This window comes from Cibotium barometz, chromosome 24 (genome assembly GCF_041138505.1).
Source record: "Cibotium barometz isolate CiBa-2024 chromosome 24, ASM4113850v1, whole genome shotgun sequence".
Taxonomy (NCBI): Eukaryota; Viridiplantae; Streptophyta; class Polypodiopsida; order Cyatheales; family Cibotiaceae; genus Cibotium; species Cibotium barometz.
In genome coordinates, this window is record NC_141069.1 from 24461926 (window position 1) to 24481972 (window position 20047).

At 42.9% G+C, this 20047-nt stretch overlaps 1 protein-coding gene and 1 pseudogene across 1 annotated transcript; both read left to right on the plus strand.

Moving 5' to 3' along the window:
* Window positions 1–5059: 5059 nt before the first annotated feature.
* LOC147625061 (seed lectin beta chain-like) lies at window positions 5060–6007 on the plus strand. Its single transcript, XM_086817932.1, has one exon. It carries the CDS (start codon window positions 5060–5062, stop codon window positions 6005–6007), a length of 948 nt encoding a protein of 315 aa, XP_086674058.1.
* LOC147625062 (L-type lectin-domain containing receptor kinase IX.2-like) lies at window positions 6007–13547 on the plus strand (annotated as a pseudogene).
* The last annotated feature ends 6500 nt before the right edge of the window (window positions 13548–20047 follow it).

Sequence of the window (20047 nt, forward strand, 5' to 3'; positions counted from 1 at the left end):
GGGGTGGGCTCCCCCCACATGCTTGCAAAGTTTGGTTCCTATCGGAGCATGCTTGGGTACCATGGTTTGGAAAGGCCCTGATTTTCCATGGCCTCTTCAGCATCGAGACTTGAAAAATCCACCCTGGGCACTAATTACTAACCTAAACATGCTCCGATCATGACCAAACTTTGCAAGCATGTGGGGGTGGGCTCCCTCCCACATGCTTGCAAAGTTTGGTTCCTCCCATTGGAGCATGTTTGGGTACGATGGCATGGAGATTTTCAACAAACAATATGATAGCCAAAGTGTTAAAAAATTTAAAAAAAAATCAAGAACATCAACTAAAATGTAATGATACTCAATAATGAAAAACTCATAATGATATAAATATCAAATAAGTACATCAGAATGAAAATGAGCTACCCCAGCTAGTCTGAGGTTAGTCCTCACTGCCCATAAATCTAAGTACAATGTAAGTGAGCTAACCCAGCTAGTTTGAGTTTAGTCACTATCAACGACAACCCAATCAAAATCGTCATCTCTAACTGTCGACGTGCACGTCGAGGCTACTCTGCACATCAAGGAGGCTGTGCCGCGGCTATGGGTGTCGTCGAATATCTACGGGCAGGTCTGCCTCTCAAAGGAAGGATCATGAGCTGGTGCCAGTGTACTCGGGAGCTCACGAATCCCATAAGCTGCTATAGCCCTCTCCCTCTCTCTACGTCATGCTACTGCAAGACGTCTCTGTTTGTAAACCCAAAATCTATAATCAGCAATGGTACGTGTCTGCCACTCTGCTCGTGTAAGCTCCTCTACTGGAGGGCCACGCTGCTCTGAGAAGCAGCACTGCTGCTACTAGCACCATCACCCGAGGTGCCACTAGGACTAGCACCACCCACACGCTCGTATGCTGTGATCTGGCTCTCGTAAAGAACTCTCTGGTATGCATTAAACTCATGTGCACTCCACTCAATCTCTGGAGGCACCTCAGGCTCCTAATCTCTGTCATCGACGGCGTCTAGTCCCAAGTCAGTAGGCTGAGGTAAAATCGAGAGGCCTGCCAGTCCTAGCATCTACTCGAGCAAAGCCTGGGTGAAGATCATCAATGTCCAAAACTCTGTATGTCGCTAGGTCGACGCATGCGCAAGAGGGACATGCTGAGAAGCGTACTAGCTCCTGGGTGATGCAAGACAAATGGAAAAAATGTCCACATCCCAGAGCATATCCACCAGTACTATCAATGTCCTCGATACAGAGAGTGCAACAGGCATCACGGAGGAATGGTGGTGCATCTTGAGAGAGAGGTCGTCAAAAAACCTCTGTAATAGGCCATGGATATAGAGGCAAGTAGGGCAGTGTCACGTCTGAGGATCTGCGAAACTCTCGAACATGTAGCATCAACTGCTCTACCCTATGCTATGCAATCCGCTCCATAATCATGTGATGCTGCACCTAGCTCTAGAACTCTCTACCTCAGTCCGAGCCTATGCAAAAAAGTAAAGCATAAAAATAATTGATTAGTCTCTCTCATTAGGTATTACTTAAAGAAATTTATAACTTAGAAACTTAATTATAACTCTTTTACGTGCAAGAGAAACCTACCTGCTGGATGTCAGACTCTCTCACATGCTGTGCCTTTGCAGTAGCTGCCTCTGCCGTCTGTAATGCAGTTCTAAGGCGGTCAATCTCCGCTCTCGCCTCTACCAACTCCTGAGTGAGTCTCTCAGTGGTAGAGGTGTGGGACCCTACGTGACATAATCAACCATGCCGCTCATGTAAAAATATAGAAAAGTATATATAAACATGTAAATAAATGACTAAAAAAACTTAAGAAGTAATAAATATGTAAATACCTCAGCATCTGTCGTCGGTAGTATCGATCATGAGAACAAGCGCACAACGTGCTGGATGCTCTCCGTGAGCTGGTACTCTGTACATTGATGCCAACCTGGGTGCCAAGAGCCTCGACTGTCAACATAGGCACAAATGAAGGATCTGTAGGAGCTATACGAAGGGCTAGTGGAGGTCACCTACCCTGGTCCTGGAGACGGCCTCGGCCGGCCAGCACCACCACCCGGTCGATGGCTAGTGTAATCCACCTCCTCCCCTAAGACAAACTCCGCATATAATTGCTTTGCGAAGTATATGGGAATCTGGCGGTTGTTCGGCATCCTCCCATATGCGGCAACATATCGACTATAGATATATGCCGCCATACGAGGATGCGAACACTGTGAAATAGTAAGGGGCTTGCCCGTGATCCCACGACTATCGAGAAAAAGATCTAAGTAGGCTCCATCCCTAATCGGACCAAGATCACAGACCTAACGATATGTCAGGCCATGTGACATAGGAGCAATGCGATGGTGGGCTATCCACTCATCTACATAAACAGTATCGTGAAGGCTACGAAGGGACGAAAGCATTGCCTCCAAGTCTGCCACGATATGTAATGTAGATGGTGTGTCTCTAGCACTCGTATGGATAACCGCTAACTCGCGGTCTATCTCTGTGATGAGATCCACAATAGACGAGCGGCCCTCCTCATGGCCCTTCTCGCGTGACTCCATGCTAAAACCTAAGCCTAACACAAAGGTCCAATGTGAAAGGTCCAATGCTTAGTACTAAGTAACACTAATGAAGCTATAAAACAATGCTAATGGACCCACTAATGCTAATCCAAATCAAGAGAGTAAGGAGAGTGAAAACGACTTCTGACAAGGAGGCAAAAAAAAAAGTTTTTCGGTTTTATAACCTCGAACGAAGTTCGGTGGCATCATGCACTTTAGGGTTTGCTCTGGATTTTAGGGTTAGTGAGACAAACGACTAAGATACACACTCAATTTTAGGGTTGGTGAAGGATCGGCCGCCTGAGATTTGAAATTAGTATCTCGTTCGAGGTACATGAACGGCTTAGGGTTTAAGTCACTTGACGGTGGTGATTCATTTAATACCTCGATCGAGATGTTTAAACGGCTGGGATGGCATCCTCCAATGTGCGTGAATGGACGGTGGAGATTGCATCTCTATACCTCGAACGAGATATGTGTACAGTAGAGATTGCATCTCTATACCTCGAACGAGGTATTTCAATGGTCGAGATTTAATTTCAATTTCTTGTTCGAGATATGTGGATGGTGGAGATTGCATCTCTATACCTTGAACGAGGTATTTCAATGAATGGTCAGATTTTATTTCAATATCTTGTTCGAGATATGTAGACGGTGGAGATGGGCTGGTCAAATATGCCTAGGGGGATACACCATGGCATTGATGTGGATCCGAGTGGCATGAATATCTCGATCGAGATAGTGTGGTGGCGGTGACCTGTATTGGTGACATGGATGATGACTGGAAACCCAAACCTGCTAGCGTGGCATTAGTTGTTGGTATCTCGATCGAGATATGTCGCTTTAGGCTTGGGAGGCACGTGTCGTGTTTTAATTCATGGCGATATCACGATCGAGGTACTCCGCCCGAGATGCGTGGATGTCCCAATTTTAGAGAGAGTGAACGAAAGCTCATCTTGCAAACCGCCCCATCATTGGTGCCTTTACTATCCAGTATCACAACGTGATAATACTACTCTCTCCAGCATCAATTTAATATCCTTCAATTTAGTATCCTTCAAAGGTCTCTTGGTCATTGTAAGGACTCTCCTCCTCAAAAAGCAATCTTATGCTTTTCCCATAATACCCTCAGGATTCACAAAAAAAAACACCTCCCTTTATCCAAGACACATATAAGCTAAGGTTTTCTTAAAAGAAAAAGTAAGCTACTTTTCCTATGCACTTAAAGAGCTCAAAGATAACTAATTGATTGACAATTTTTGTCGAGCATCAAACGCACCAAATCGGGGAAAAAGATTGCCCATCAACAACAATGAGATCCAAAAAAATCAAATGTTAGTGAACCAATGCCGACAAATTAGAAAAAAAGATTTTCCATCGACAAATGATGAGATCCAAAGCAACACAACATCAACGAACCAAGGTTGGTGTGACGATTTCAAAGGAAAAAGAGCAAAGTTGATGTAGACAAATATGGATGTGCACACATATTTCTAGCCGAACATGCATCAAAAACCCGAGCAAAAATTTCCCATCATAGCACATTCATATCTCCAATGCACAATTTTTGCACAACAAATGATATTTGAACCTTTGAAAGGATTGTAAATCCTGGCACTCCTAAAGTGACAAAACATGCACTACTACAAGAGTGTGCATTTGGAGATTTAAAGTTAGTGCTACAGAAAAATTCTAGCTACTTGCTCATGGGACCCACCATGCCATAGGTCAAATCTTTGAAATATACCACATATATAATAGTCTTTAGAGCGATGACGAGGGTTGCTTGAAAATATATTCACAATTCTCTGTAATCAAAAAACCCTTAAAATTGAAGCTTTCTAAATCCTACTTGCATTTAGGATAAGGGGACGGAAAAATCAAGTGAAGATTTGGTAGTATCGAGGTCTTTGATTTTCTTCAAATTCATGCAAGTTTTTTTGCGAATGCAAGTGTATATAATTTTTTTGCGAATGAAAGTGTATTGTGCGATTTTCAGGACGACTATGATTCTCACGCCTGTGAGATCTTCAATCTTGGGGTTTCTCTTGGAAAGAGAACTTAGAGTAGAGTTAGGCGAACGCGGTTGGCCAATGTCAATTCTGAAATTTGAAGCCTTCAGAGGGTGGTTGCAAAAAAGGCCACTATTCTGAAAATTTCTCTAAATTTTGGAGACAGACCTTCAAATTTCAACCAATTTCAGATGTGTTGTCTAGAAGGATGGGACTGGTTGCAAAAAAGGCCACTATTCTGAAAATTTCTCTAAATTTTAGAGGCAGACCTTCAAATTTCAACCAATTTCAGATGTGTCTGTCTAGAAGGATGGGACTGGAGTTACGGGTCAGCTTTATTCTTCAGGACAATGGATCGGCCGATTCGGCCCGCTTGAAAATACCGGAGTTGAGCGTTGGCTTAGTCTCTTGGACATTTGTGTTGGCTGACTCCTTCCAACAAATTTGTATATATGAGCAGTGCTGAATTGCGCGTACACCTAGTTCGTATATTAGATGATCAGTGTCGATGCATTGCAGCGGATATTTGGTGGATACAATGGCAACTTTAGCGCTAATTACTGCCGTTGCATTGGTGTTGCTCATGCGCTTTCCTTCAACTACAGCTCGTTGGCGTCCGATCAGGTTTCCGGCAGTATTCTACCTATCGGGGATGCTAGCTTAAGAGCTGACAGCGCTCAACTCACCAACACGAACACTGATAGTAGCGTGGGCAGGCTCTACTACAAGGACTCGTTCCCCCTTTGGGATCGCGGCAGCAGCTGGGCAGCCTCTTTCAACACCTCTTTTAGGTTTCAGATAGACAACACTAGCGATCAGCAATCAGGTGATGGGATGACCTTCTTCGTTACAGAATATCCAGATTATCCTTTGAGTTCCACCGGGCAGTGGCTCGGCTTGTTCAATTCAACCAACAATGGCAACTTGTCGAACCACCTCGTCGCAGTGGAATTTGATACTTTCAAGAACCCTGATATTCAAGATCCAAGTGGTAATCATATAGGTATTGATATCAACAACATAACCTCTATTGTAACCACCAATACTAGCTTGAGCTTTCAGCTGAATTCCTCATCTGTGTATGCTTGGGTAGATTATTCTAGTTCGCTTGGTTTGTTGGAAGTGTACGCTAAAAACAATTCTAATGTTAAGCCTCAAACTCCTCTCCTCTCACTACAGATCAACTTATCCTCTTACTTGCCGGAGGATGTTTTTGTTGGATTTTCTGCCTCCACAGGAGGATCTTACGAGGATCATATCCTCTATTCATGGACTTTTAGTAGTACTGAAGTAAAAGCTTCTAGTAAGGTAGGGTTGATCGCTGGTTTAACTGCTGCTGGGGTTCTCATTTTAGTGGTACTTATGGTAGTGATTAGTATCTACGTGGTTAGATCAAGGGAAAAGCGAAGGGCTGCACAGTACTCAAGGGAACTTAATGTATGATGGGGCTCAACCTTCCTCATTATTACACATACAGAGAGCTCAGCGTTGCGACCAGCCAGTTTAGAAAGACGGAGCTTTTGGGGAGGGGTGGATTTGGCCCTGTTTATAGAGACGTTCTTCCAAGCGATGGGAGCAAGGTGGCTGTGAAGTGCGTATCTCAAGGATCTGCACAAGGAGAGAAGGAGTTTCTGACCGAGATATCCATCATAAGCGGCATCCGCCATCGCCATCTTGTGCAGCTCAAAGGGTGGTGCCAAGACAAAGACAAAGGAACTTTGCTGCTTGTGTATGAATACCTGCCCAATAGAAGCCTTGACAAACACTCATTCCTCGAGAAGACGATTGTTCTCGACCGGAGCACCAGGTACAGCAAAAACCATATTATCTGTAAAGGCTTTTGGATCCCCAAAATATTTAAACCTAAATTTAGGTCAAGCACCACAAATCTACGTAAATTACTGGACGTCCCTCAGATGACTTTTGGTGATGTGCTAGGTACCTGATCGTTTGTGGGTTGGGGTCTGCCACAGGGACATCAAGTCGAGCAACGTGATGCTCGACTGCAACTTCAATACGAAGCTGGGCGACTTTGGGTTGGCAAGGCAGCTGTGGGAGGGGATCGAGGGACACACGACAATAGTTGCCGGGACGGTTGGCGCCAGAATGCTACGGCACAGGGAGGGCTACAGTGGAGTGCCCAGCTGCTGCCGCGATCCCAAAGGGGGAACGAGTCCTTGTAGTAGAGCCTGCTCACGCTACTATCAGTGTTCGTGTTGGTGAGTTGAGCGCTCTCAGCTCTTAAACTAGCATCCCCGATAGGTAGAATACTGCCGGAAACCTGATCGGACGCCAACGAGCTGTAGTTGAAGGAAAGCGCATGAGCAACACCAATGCAACAGCAGTAATTAGCGAGAATTATAATCCAGGCTAAAGTTGCCATTGTATCCACCAAATTTCCTCTGCAATGCATCGACACTGATCATCTAATATACGAACTAGGTGTACGCGCAGGCTGAGGATATATTTCATGCGCATGAAATATATCCCCAGCCGAGTCAGACATCTACAGCTTCGGGGCGGTGCTGCTGGAGGTAGTGTGCGGTCGCAGAGCTGTGGACAGGACCCTGCCGGAAGAGCATGATGGGATGCTCGTGGACTGGGTGTGGTCGCTCTACACGAGGGACCGCCTGAACGGAGCGGCGGACGCCCGGCTGAGCGACGAGTTCGAGGCCGTGGAGCTGCAGAGAGTGCTTGTGTTGGGCCTGGCCTGTTCGCATCCGGATCCTACATGTCGACCTACCATTCACCAGGCGCTAGACGCTTAACCGCGCTGCGCTACCGGCCATCCCAATTTCTAACCGCGCTGCGCTACCGGCCATCCCAATTTCTAAGCCAGTCCCCCACTACACCCCTCTCCAGCCTCTGCTCTCCTCCTACTCCCCCAATACCACCACCAGTACAATTAAGTTTAATTTGTCATCGCTCAGAGGCTACATTAAGGTAGCGTGTCAAAGACAATGGTATTCTTATTAAGGATATAGGCTGTCACACCTATTTGTCCTTTTTAAGAGAGATTTTGGGTGACCTTTGTTAACACCCTTTTGTGTTTCCATGCCTCTTGGGCCTCGCCACTTTCGACGTTTTTGTTTAATTTTCTCTTTTAGGGATTGGCCAAGTGGGTGCTGCAAACACTCCAACGGGCTCAATTGTGTTTGTTTCCCTCTTTGGGATTCCTTGCCGTTTTGGGCTGTAGAGGTGATCGTTGTTAACACCTCATGTGTTTTCATCCTCTTTGGGATTAGCTTCGACTTTTTGGGCCGTTTTATGGGTCATTGCCTATGTAAGGGCCTTGGCCTATTGGTAATTTGTGTTGTTTATTTGTTTGTTTGTTTTTTGTATAATAATAATTATTATTATTTAAAAAAAAATATTATATTTTCTGCAAAAATGTGAATGTGTACGCAAATAGCCTGAAAGAGTAGGTATGTTTGCGCTCATGAATAGCCCGAATATTTAGGCATGTTCATGATGTGAGTAAATTATTAAATAAAATTATTTTGTGATTGATTATAAAGAAAATAATAATAATTTTTGTTTATTTTTTTAAAAAAATATTATGACTAGTGGAGCACTCTTGGATCATCCTCTGAAGTAGAGAAATATCAAAGTTAAAATTATTTATGTTATTAAAATTATCTTTTAAAAAAAGTTATTGTTAGTTGTTGGTTTTCTTTTTGGTAAATCTGAAATAATACATATTAATTCTTTTGTTATTATTGGAGCAAAGGCAACGCGGTAGGTTTTTTATTATTTTTATGTTTATTGAGATTTTTTTTAATATTTATGTCTGTATTGGTACGCTACCTGCTAGTACACATCTCGTCTGCTCTGCTGATGCGGGTGCATGTATGCAAAAGGCAAAGGCTTCAACGAGCGTTGAGGTGGCTACCACTTCTCAAAAAAATGCAGGTAGGCACTGCTTGAAGGGATTGTTGGCGTATAAAATTTGTATGCGTAAGAAACGTGGAGGGCATGATTAGCATTTATTAGAATATGCATGACCAGGGAGAAGAGGGTTGGAAGCATGTGTGTGCCCTCACAGGCGCTCTAGGGAGAAGAGGGTCGACGAGGTTCGTGGAGGCGGAGGTGGTGCTGAGGCGTTTTTGTTGTGGTGGCGTGGACTGCGCTAGGAGAAGAAGCTTGGGAAGCGTGCAAGAAAGGTAGGCCGGATACCATGTAGAAATTCTATGTAGGTGTATTAATACATAATTATCATTGATTAACAATTAACATAGAAGGTTAGAGATATTCAGGTCGCCAATCGCTGCTTGTACAGAGTTGAGACGCCTTCGTTGCATTGCTGAATCGTTGTTTTTATTAGTGAGGGAATACATTTATTTATAATTATTGAGTTGTTCCTCTTCGTGTGTCCTTTCATTGCTCACATGCGTTCATACACACGCGGGCATTATATCATTAATTCCCACACGAACACCGCCCCTTCCTCCGACGCTGAGATGGAGAGTCGCCTATTGGATTCCAACAGCTCTGCAGCCTTGTTTTGATTGGATGCTACCAACTTTTACAAAGGCGCCTCCACCAAGAGGATTATAATTTAGGGATTTTCTGATCATTTAGAGCTTTTTCCACAAATTGACCCAAAAATAGACTTTTTTCAACACATGAGAGTGATGGAGTCACTCGATTCTTCCTCCCTAAGAGAGAGAGAGACATTTTTTTTTCAAAAATTATCGAGCCCATTAAAAGTAATTCCTTGCGCTATTTCTTGTAATCTGATTGCTACTTGCATGTAAACCACCTCACATACTCTAATTTACTAATATGCAAATCATGCATAGTGAGAAGATTCACCTATACACTATCATGCAGAGTTGCGAGAAAGCCTCTATGATTCGCACATGTGAAGATGTGTTCTTCTATGTTCTACTGGCACCAAATTTTTGGTGTAATTTTGTGGACTCTGATCCCAATGAAATAGACAAGATCGCTCCTTACCTTGCAATATTACATTATCGGGGCCTCCATTGAAGACAATACGTATCACAATCCAATTAGCACCAACCTTGTCTGCCACCATAAATCCTGAAAAGTAAGTTACTAGGAATCCTTGTTCAATCATCACATTGTTTAGATTCTCCCAAAATAGAATTTATGATTTCTCATCTTCTTGCGTTATTTCACATATAGCTATTACCATCAATTCTTTCAAAAAACAAAAAGATTTCAAATAAATATATGTGCTGCACATCATTATCCTAGAAGTTGTTTCCAACCATTTTAATTAGATGTATATTCTATCCATCATATCTGTGGCGTAAAATCTTGGAAATGCCAAAAAGGTACTTCCGACATTCTCTTTAATCTCTCTTATCCAAATAAACATTCTTCTCCATGAGCATGGTGTATTGCAGCTAGTGGGTCTACTCCTTGCGTTGCTTCTCATGGAACCTTACATGATGCAATTTAACACGAGCTACGATCATTAGCTTAAACATTAATCTAACTACACTGAAATGTAGAAGCTAAAAGCTAGAAGGATGATTGAAAATAATACAGTTATGGTTGGCTAGTGGTTAAAATCGGATCATGTGACATATTTACTGCCTGTTTTGAAATAACACTTTGATTTGTTTGGGCTCTATGTTGTGGAGGAGAGACCATTCTCTGACGCGACGAGTTCGTGTCTTTGGAGGGAAGTGGGCTTTGGGCACTCGCTATACGGTCTCTCCAAGGCCTCCACTTACTGACAAGTATGTCGAACATACTTTGCTGCATCAATATTAATATGATCGTCAGCCATGCTGATTTAGTATTTGTATTTGTAGTAAAAAAAGATGCAGCTCTAATACCAACCGGCGCGGTAGAAGGCGGTGGTGTTACTAGCTATTTGTGAGTAGTAAAAAAAGGATGCACGTTGTTACGACAGGCATAAAGCTAGTGTAGTGGAAGAACAACCACCCTTTAATACTAGACCGAGTGGTAGTATGTGCGTTTAAACTTTGGCGGCGGTTGGCCCATTTTGCCCGCCCTATGGCACATACATGGTGTGTGTGTGTGTGTGCACCACACAGCCAAGCAGCACACATGTTGCTTGGTTGTGGTGCACACACACACCATTAAGGTGCACACACACCATGTGTGTGCCATAGAGCGGGTGGTTGCAGGAAGGATATGCTAAACATGGGCATAGTAAGGAAGCACTTGAGTGTTCTGAAAAGATGTAACTCAAGGGTGTCTGTGTAAATGCTATGACATTTATTTACAGCTTAAAATCTTGTGGCATCAGTACAAGGAAAAGCGATCGTAGGCGCATTTATAGACGCATTTTGACAACGTGGTTTAAAATGTTACAGTCGCGTTTATAAGCGCGTCTATGGACAGGCATCTATAGACACGTCTATATGCGCATCTATATCAGTATAGACGTGCTTATAGATGGACCTATATACATGCCTATAGACGCACCTATAGACGCGCTTATAGCCTCCATTATAGATGCATATATAGACGCACTCTGGAATTTAAAAAAATTTCCAGAGAGCTGCGTGTGTAGATGTACTGCACAGGCAGCTCTTTGGTTTAAGGTTTTGCTTACTTGTACATAGACGAACCAAGATCAGCAAAGATATAAGCATAAAAACTTAAATTAAAGATAGATATACACAAAAAGATTTGTGAACACCCTTCGAATATTGATTAAAGAAGATGAGAAATTACATTTTATATCCAAAAATTTGTCCATACATGATCGTAGCGACATAAGGCTTGAATAAAAACATAGATACATAAAGAAGATGAAAATTTTTATCTAATATCCAAGAAGTTGTCCATACATGATGGTAGCCACATGAGGCTTGAAAAAGAAACATAGTTACATAAACCAAAACTATACATGAAGAAAAACTAGCGGGCGACTACTCGGAGGAGTCATCACTAAAGGTCGAAAAATGTTTTGTAAATGAAAATAAAAAGTATTACCTGCATTGGTGTTCTCCTTGCTCGATTGTATTGTTCGTCGGAGATAATCCCTTCATCGTGAAGGTAATCCCATGTATCTCCTCTACTGTGGCGACGATGGTAGCCAGTCTCTGCTGTGCTGGGGTAAGATCTCTACCCATAATGTCACGCTACATCACAAGACAAACATTATAACACAACTCAAGTAGAGAGAATACAAAGAAAAGAGATGAAGTTGCACTATACATATAAACTCGACCTCCCATGATGCACGACCTCCAGATCCAAAGTGTGACGATCCATATCGCTCCATTTGCATTCGCCGCACTTCTGTTTGTTGCTGGTTTACTACTCCTTCTAAGAGCTCCTTCTTGGCTTTCTTCCACTTGCCCTTATGAGCAATAGATGGCTTGCTGTGTCCATTTTGACCAGCATCTATTCGGGCTTTCTCCTCCTTTGCATGTCTCCTTACTAGAGACCTCCTATTCTTAAGTATGTCTTTCATTTTGTGTCGCATCCATCTTAAACCTTTCGTCGTTCACTGCATATCAACTTATCCTTTTACTTGCCGGAGGATGTTTTTGTTGGATTTGCTGGCTCCACAGGATCAAATTACGAGGATCATATCCCCTATTCATGGAGTTTTAGTAGTATTGAAGTAATTAAGGCTTCTAGTAAGGTAGGGTTGATCGCTGGTTTAGCTGCTGCTGGGGTTCTCATTTTAGTAGTAATTATGGTAGTGATTAGTAATTATGGTAGGGGTTCTCATTTTAGCAGTAATTATGGTAGTGATTAGTATCCACGTGGTTAGATTAAGGGAAAAGTGAAGGGCTGCACAGTACTTGAGGGAACTTAATGTAATTATGGGGCTCAACCTTCCTCATTATTATACATACAGAGAGCTTAGCGTTGCGACCAAGCAGTTTAGAAAGACGGAGCTTTTGGGGAGGGGTGGATTTGGCCTTGTTTATAGAGGCGTTCTTCCCAGCGATGGGAGCGAGGTGGCTGTTAAGTGCGTATCTCAAGGATCTGCACGAGGCGAGAAGGAGTCTCTGACCGAGATATCCATCATAAGCCGCATCCGCCATCGCCATCTTGTGCAGCTCAAAGGGTGGTGCCAAGACAAAGACAAAGAAACTCTCCTGCTCGTGTATGAATACATGCCCAACAGAAGCCTTGACCAACACTTGTTCTGTGAGAAAGCGATTGTTCTCGACTGGAGCACCAGGTACAGAAAAACCATATTATTTGTCAAGGTTTTTGGGTTCCCAATATTTTAAACCTTAATTTATGTAAAGCACCAAAAATCTACGTAAATTACTGGATGTCCCTCACATGACTTTTTGGTGTTGTGCTAGGTACACGATCGTTTGTGGGTTGGCGTCTGCGCTGCAGTACCTACGCGAAGAGTGTGAAACGGTGATTATTCACAGGGACATCAAGTTGAGCAACGTGATGCTCGACTGCAACTTCAATGCGAAGCTGGGCGACTTTGGGTTGGCAAGGCAGTTGGGAGAGGGCGCCGAGGGGCACACCACAATGGCTTCCGAGAAGGTGGGATACATGGCGCTAGAATGCTGCGGCACGGGGAGGGCTACAATGGAGTCGGACATCTACAGCTTCGCAGCTGGAGGTGGTGTGCGGTCGCAGACCTGTGGACAGGACCCTGCCGGAAGAGCATGATGGCAGGCTCGTGGACTGGGTGTGGTCCCTCTATACGAGGGGCCGCCTGGACGAAGCAGTGGAAGCCCGGCTGGGCAGCCAATTCGAGGCCGTGGAGCTGGAGAGAGTGCTTATGTTGGGCCTAGCCTGTTCGCATCCAGATCCTACATGTCGACCTACCATTCACCAGGCGCTAGAAGCCTTGCTTAACCGCGCTGCGCTACCGGCCATCCCAATTTCTAAGCCAGTCCCCCACTACACCCCTCTCCAGCCATTGCTCTCCTTCTACTCCTACTCCTCTAATACCACAACCACCATCAGTACGAACTACGCCCCTTCCTCCGACGCCGAGTTGGAGAGTTGCCTATTGGATTCCAGCAGCTCTGCAGCCTTGCTCTGATTGGATCAAAGCCTTGTTGCTACCAACTTCTACAAAGCCCCTCCTTAGAAAGGCAAAATACATGGTCCACCAATTTGGACCTTTTAAACAAATGACCACAGGACCGTGGTTTAAGCGTCGATTGGATCAAGCTTCCTTCCACATAAAGACATCTTTTAGACGGCGAATGTAGCCCAATATGGTATAGGCATTTAAACGGTACCCTTTAATGTAAATGTACAATGGGGCCTACAACGAGTGAGTGAAGAAAAAAATAAATTTCAATTAAACATATGTGCAAAATGTTTTTTTCATTAATTAATCCAATAGAATGGTCGATGAAGGTTCAAAATATGATCCTGGATTAAGGTTGTGAGGGCTAGGTGGAGGTTGGTGGAGTCGGTGCATGCGTTGTCATGGTGGACACGTGTGCATGTTCAATTTGGATTATCCAGTCGTGTGTGCTCATCCTTGGGAGGACAGATCTGGTCCTTCTCCAACGTCATTATCTCCGATTTTGACGTTGGGAGCTGGTGCTCCAGTCGTGGAGGCTCCTCCATGTTGGTTGCCGTGCTTGAACTTATGCATGGGTTTGCCTAATTTGGTCGCTTGCATTTCTGCTTTGCAATATGCCTTTGTGTTGGGTACCTTGGGCCGGTGAGTGCTGGTGCTTCTTCTTCAACGTCGCTTTGTGCTATTTTTCGATTGTGGGAGCTGGTGCTCCTGACGTAGAGGTTCCTCCCTGGTGGTCGGCATTGTTTCAGTGTGTTTCTTTTCCATGCATGTTTGCATGTGTTTGTAGGTTATCCATTTCTTTTGGGTGTGCATGTTGTTATCACCTGGAATGTGCTGCAGGTCTGCATGGACGTACTGCATTTGTTTCGCCCTTGCATGTTGCTCTGCGATGGCCGTGTCAGCTATTGCTATGCCTGGCTTCTTTATGTGTTGTCGTTCCCATGATTATGTTCCTCTTCTGATGGTATAGGTGGCAGGTGTATTTTTGAAAATGCTATATATACAACTCGCGATGTTTAGTTCTCATATTCTTCTCGACATGGCTGAGTGTACTCGTAGAAGAAGTAAAGAAGTGTTTGTTTGTCCTTCGGTGTCGGTTGGCATGCCTCCCTTAGGTGCGTTGCCTCTCGTAGACCTCCTGGGCGACTGCTTGTTTGTAGCAGTCAACGATTTGAATAGAACAAGGAGAATGTGCCTCCTCGAATTGTCACTCCTCTAGTTGAAGCTCCAATCGGTTTGGAGAATTCGAAAGCCATCAAATGCAAAGCTCGTTCGTCAGGCACAAAAAATATCTGATGTTTTTTTACGTTTTTTCCTATTTTAAAATATATATGACGTCTGCTATGTTCATTGTCTCACGTAGCTCTGAGACGTCTTGCACTACCATGAAGAGAAAGAAGACCAGTAGTATGCCGGTTTCATCTCTTGGCTGTCCAAGAGATATTGCTCCGGCATGTTTGCAGTTTATGACCCATAACAATTTGAAGATGCTCGAGGTTTCTTTCACGATCAGGATTAGGAATGATGATGTGAATATCTCTCCGTGTGGGATTGCCTTGTTGAGTTTGTGTAAAATGAGTGCACTCAAGCTGTGTTCTCATTGGAGAGAAGTGGAACTCTCTAGCACGACCTCCACTTTCAAATGGTTGTCTATTTACTCTCTACATCCATTATTTCAGTTGGAAAAACCGTAAAGTAATATTTAATGTGGAACATTAAAAAACCAGCAGTCATGTGATGTCCATTACATCAAATCATTTGAAATGCATACATTTGAGGGTATGATAGGATATTGTCTAAAGGATCTACATAAACCTCATTTCCGCTTCCATGCCCATAATGTAAGGTACGCTCAAGAGCATGAAGCCTCCCGTGTTCTCTACAGGGAAGAGAAGGAGCGTAATAAAGATGAAGTGAACACTTTTTTACAAAAGTGGATGGACTTGCACCTTTTGAAGCATTCTCCTGATACTGTTCGTGCACTCGTCGAGGCAAGTCTGAGGGCAAGGCCTACAAGTCGTGGATGAGCCTCAGTGTGAGAGCTATCGACCTACAACATGGGGTGCTTTTAAGGCACTCTTTCGAAAATAATTCTTACTTGAGAATGATAATGATCGCAATTGGGATGCTTGGGAAAATTGTAAGGTAGAACTTTGTATGCACAGCTCCGCCAGGGTGATATGAAGAATCGAGTGTGTCTAACCCCAGTGAATGTATTTGAAAGGGCTTTTGTGTACATGGAAAATTATGTATTAAACAAGTGGACTATAACACTTGAAATCACTCTTCTGAAGATGATGAGGAGTGGTAAGTACTTTCCGAGCACACAATGGATAATTCTAAAGGCTGGTAACGATATGGACTCGGGTAGAGCCCGTGCCATGTGGAAATGCTTGAAGACACTAGAAGAGTTTGCTGACATCTCCGACATAAGGAAAGTCTTCATCCGAGATCATTACATCGAGGAGTGAATCTACTAGATACTTCCTCCCAAGAGGTAATGACAATCTTGAAGAAGGAGATCAACAAGAGCCTTTGTTTGACAATGAAAATGGTGAGGTTCCAAATGTTGAACGTGAGAATCCAATCCTCAGAAAGGAAAGCCCGTCGGTTGTGGATCCTCATAAGCCATACATAAACTCCTCCGAAGAAAAAGCTACAGAGTTCTTAAGGGCAATTAGTGAGGGAGATGACTTTATACTTGTGCCTCCACGGCGTGACCTTACTCATGAGGCCTTCATGTAGAGCCGTTTTTACTTATGTAATAAATGAGCAGTATATGTGCTCCACTGCATAGAATAAAACTTTTTGAGAAGAAATAAAATGTGTTGGCTTTTTCTCACCTTGTATCGTGCATTAATAAGTGGCACTAACATAGGCTTAGTAGTGAAGGTTTTTTAAAAGGGTACTCCAATCTTTAAAATCCTGCACTCTAGTACCCCACAACACTGTGAGGAGTAATTCTGCAAAAACAATAACTTATACATATGCAAAATATTGGGATTTAAAGTATGGTCAATAATTTTTTAAGACAACACAACTATTTGGTATGAGGGCCAACAACTACTCTACTAAGCCAATACTATACATGCTAGTTGGTGTTTCTATTTTTAAACCAGTTTACCGGTGACTTTTTGTTCATGCGAGCATGGTACCAACCGAAGGAGGCATTGCCATTCAATCATGGCACTAGACTATGGGGTGAGAAGCAATGCGTATATAGTGCTTCTCGGCTCCATTGTTAGGGACCCACCCAAGAGCATCATGCCGATTGTTGAGTGTGACAAGGGTACTACCACCTTATTCACTCATATATTAAAATGATAAGAATTCAAGGCCTTCGTAAACATGATATCAAGTTGTTAAAGTGAGTGTCTTGGTGTGCAAACCGAATGTTTCAACTTGAGGGGTTGAGATAAGAGATATCTTGTGAAGGATTACCATTGGGCATATCTAACTGTGCTTGATGGTCAATCCATAATGGCTATGTCGGTGAAACACTCAGTTTCAACTTTTGCACCCTAACCTCTAGCTTTTTAATGCCTTCATTTTTTGAGTGTAAAAGCTTTTTCCATCAATGAATTTCTACATTTGTAAGATGTTGCATGCTATAGGGCATCCTCTTGGGCTTTCTTGAGTCTATCTATTAGGTATACCTAGCTTGCCCATTGACCTCTTCTACTTGTGCTTCCAATCTTTCTTTGACTTTTGTTGCCTGCATCCTACCTTCTTGTAGGCTTCCCTAGTGTAGCTTATGCAATTGCAGGATGGTAAAGTGAAGTACCTTGCAGATATACTTCATGTTCCGAACATTACAAAGAATCTGATTTTTGTGCCAAATGATTGAGCAGGGTTTGTAGGTTTGGTTTAATCCTAATGTGGCTGTTATGTAGAAGACTTCAAAGATAAGTGCAGGTTGGTTGCAAAAGACAATAGAGTGGGCCGAATGTTTACATTGAATGTGAATATGCCTGAAGTGAGTGCTACATTGTTTACAAATGGTTCAGGAATTGTTACAGATACAAACATTTGGCATAAGAGAATTGGGCATGTCAATGTGCAAAGAATGAAGTCTATGCGTAAAGAAATTGTGACAAGGCTACCTTAGTTTAAAGTTGAAGGTATGCAAAAAGTTTGTGAATGTCAATTTGGAAAGCAAACAAAAGATTTATTTACACATGACATAAATGTGAGCAGGAATGTACTAGATGTTATGCATTTAGATGTATGGGGTCCTACGAGGAAGACTATGTCTATGGATGGCTGCCTGCAGGTAGTACGTAACATTCATTGATGACCACACAAGGAAAGTGTGGATGTACTTCATGAAGGAGAAGAGTGAAGTGTTCACTCATTTTCAGAATTTCAGAGTTATGGCTTAAAAATAAATAGGAAAGAATATGAAGTGCATAAGGTCAGATGGAGGGGGGAGAATACTTCTCCAATGAGTTCTCTAAATTCTTGCGAAAGAATGGCATTCAGAAACAATTTACATGTAGATACACTCCGCAACAAAATGGAGTTGCTGAGTGGAAAAACAGGCACATTGCAGAGATAGCATGAGAATTGGTGGCTGAGAAGAATATGCCACATAGCTATTGGGCTGAGGCTATGTCTACAACAATTTATATCATGAACAGGACTCCTACTACAGCCATATATGATATAATGCCAGAGGAGAAGTTTACTGGCAAGAAACTTGATTTGTCTCACTTGAAAGTTTTTTGGATTTATTGCATATGTGCATGTGCCAGATGAATTACGTACCAAGCTAGATCCAAAAGCAAAAAAATGTGTGTTTATTGGGTATTCCCTTGAGCAAAAGGGATATAGATGTTATAATCCTACTACACGTGAATTGAGAGTAAGCAGGGATGTTGTATTTGATAAGATGAGTAGCTAGTATGCTGCTGAAAAGGATGCTGTTGGGACTGATGTAAGTGGAAATGTGGTTGCATAGAATGCAGGTCAGCAATCACAGTCATTGAGTGGACCAAGAGAGTCCTCATCCAATGGTTGATAGACCATGGAGTGGCATGCTGCGTCATAATACGAGCCGTGAAAATGTAGTTAGTACATCACATAAAGGCAAAGAGAAAGTGGTTGAGCCCCTTGGTATGCCTGACATTTCTATAGGGCATTCTCTTGTTGATGAAGATTCTAGTGGCTCGGAGATGAGCCTTGATGAGGAGCTTGGGATTCTAGCAATGAGAACACCTAGTGTGAAGAAGGCTATGGAAGCCATGAATTTAAAGTTACGAAGATTTGGAAGAGTCAAAAATCTTGTATATAGAGGTTGACTTATGATGGTTATGTGGCACATCACTATGCGTATATAGCAAAAGTTGTGTAGGTTGTAGAACCCACCTGTTTTGATGAGGCTATTAGAAATGTGTGTTGGGAGAAAGCTATGGATGAGGAGATGGATGCATTGTATGGAAATGAGACTTGGGATTTGGTGCCATCGCCTCCTGAAGGCAAGAAAGGTATTGGTTGTAAGTGGGTGTATAAGGTGAAACATAACAGTGATGGTAGCATAAGAAGCAAGTACAAGGCTAGATTGGTAGCCACAGGATATGCGCAGACACATGGGATTGATTCATGAGGAGACACTTTTCCCAAATGCAAAGATGGCAACTGTGAGTTGTGATTGCAGTGGCTGTAGCTAAAGGCTAGTTTTTACATCAGATGGATATAAAAAATGTGTTCTTGTATGGTGACTTGCAAGAAGAGGTGTATATGGATCAACCACAGGTTTTGAGGATACAGGTCAACCAAAAATGTGTTCTTGCATGGTGACTTGCAAGAAGAGGTGTATATGGATCAGCCACATGTTTTGAGGATACAGGTCAGCCAAAGTATGTATGTAAGCTTCGTAAGGCCTTGTATGGGTTGAAGCAAGCTCCAGGAGCATGGCATGATAAGATTCTTGAGTATCTTGTCACTATTGATTTTCATATGGCAGATGATGCAGATCACTCTTTGTATGTGTGCAAGAGTGATAAGGGTATTGTGATCACATCACCATATATGTAGATGATCTTATTGCTGGGGGGTGACAACTTGGAAGAGATTGAGCATGTGAAAAGTATTCTCAAAAGGAAGTTTGAGATGAAGGATTTGGGAGATCTATGCTACTTTTTGTGAATTAAGGCCATTCGCACACCTGAGGGTATTTGGCTGTCACACAGAGACAGTATGCATTGGACATGTTGTCCAAGTATGGGATGGCTGATTGTAAGTCAATCTCAGTGCCATTAGATCAAAATGGCAAGCTTAATACATAGGCTATGCATAAGAACTATGCATAGAGTATACACTGGCTATGCATAGCCTATGCATAAGCACTATGCATAAGCTATACATAAGCACTATGCATAGGCTATGCACAAGCACTATGGATAGGCTATGCATAAGCACTATGCATAGCCTATACATAGTTCATAAACATATTGACCTAACCCTAATCCCTGGCACCCAAGGGTGTAAAAACACAAAGAGAATAA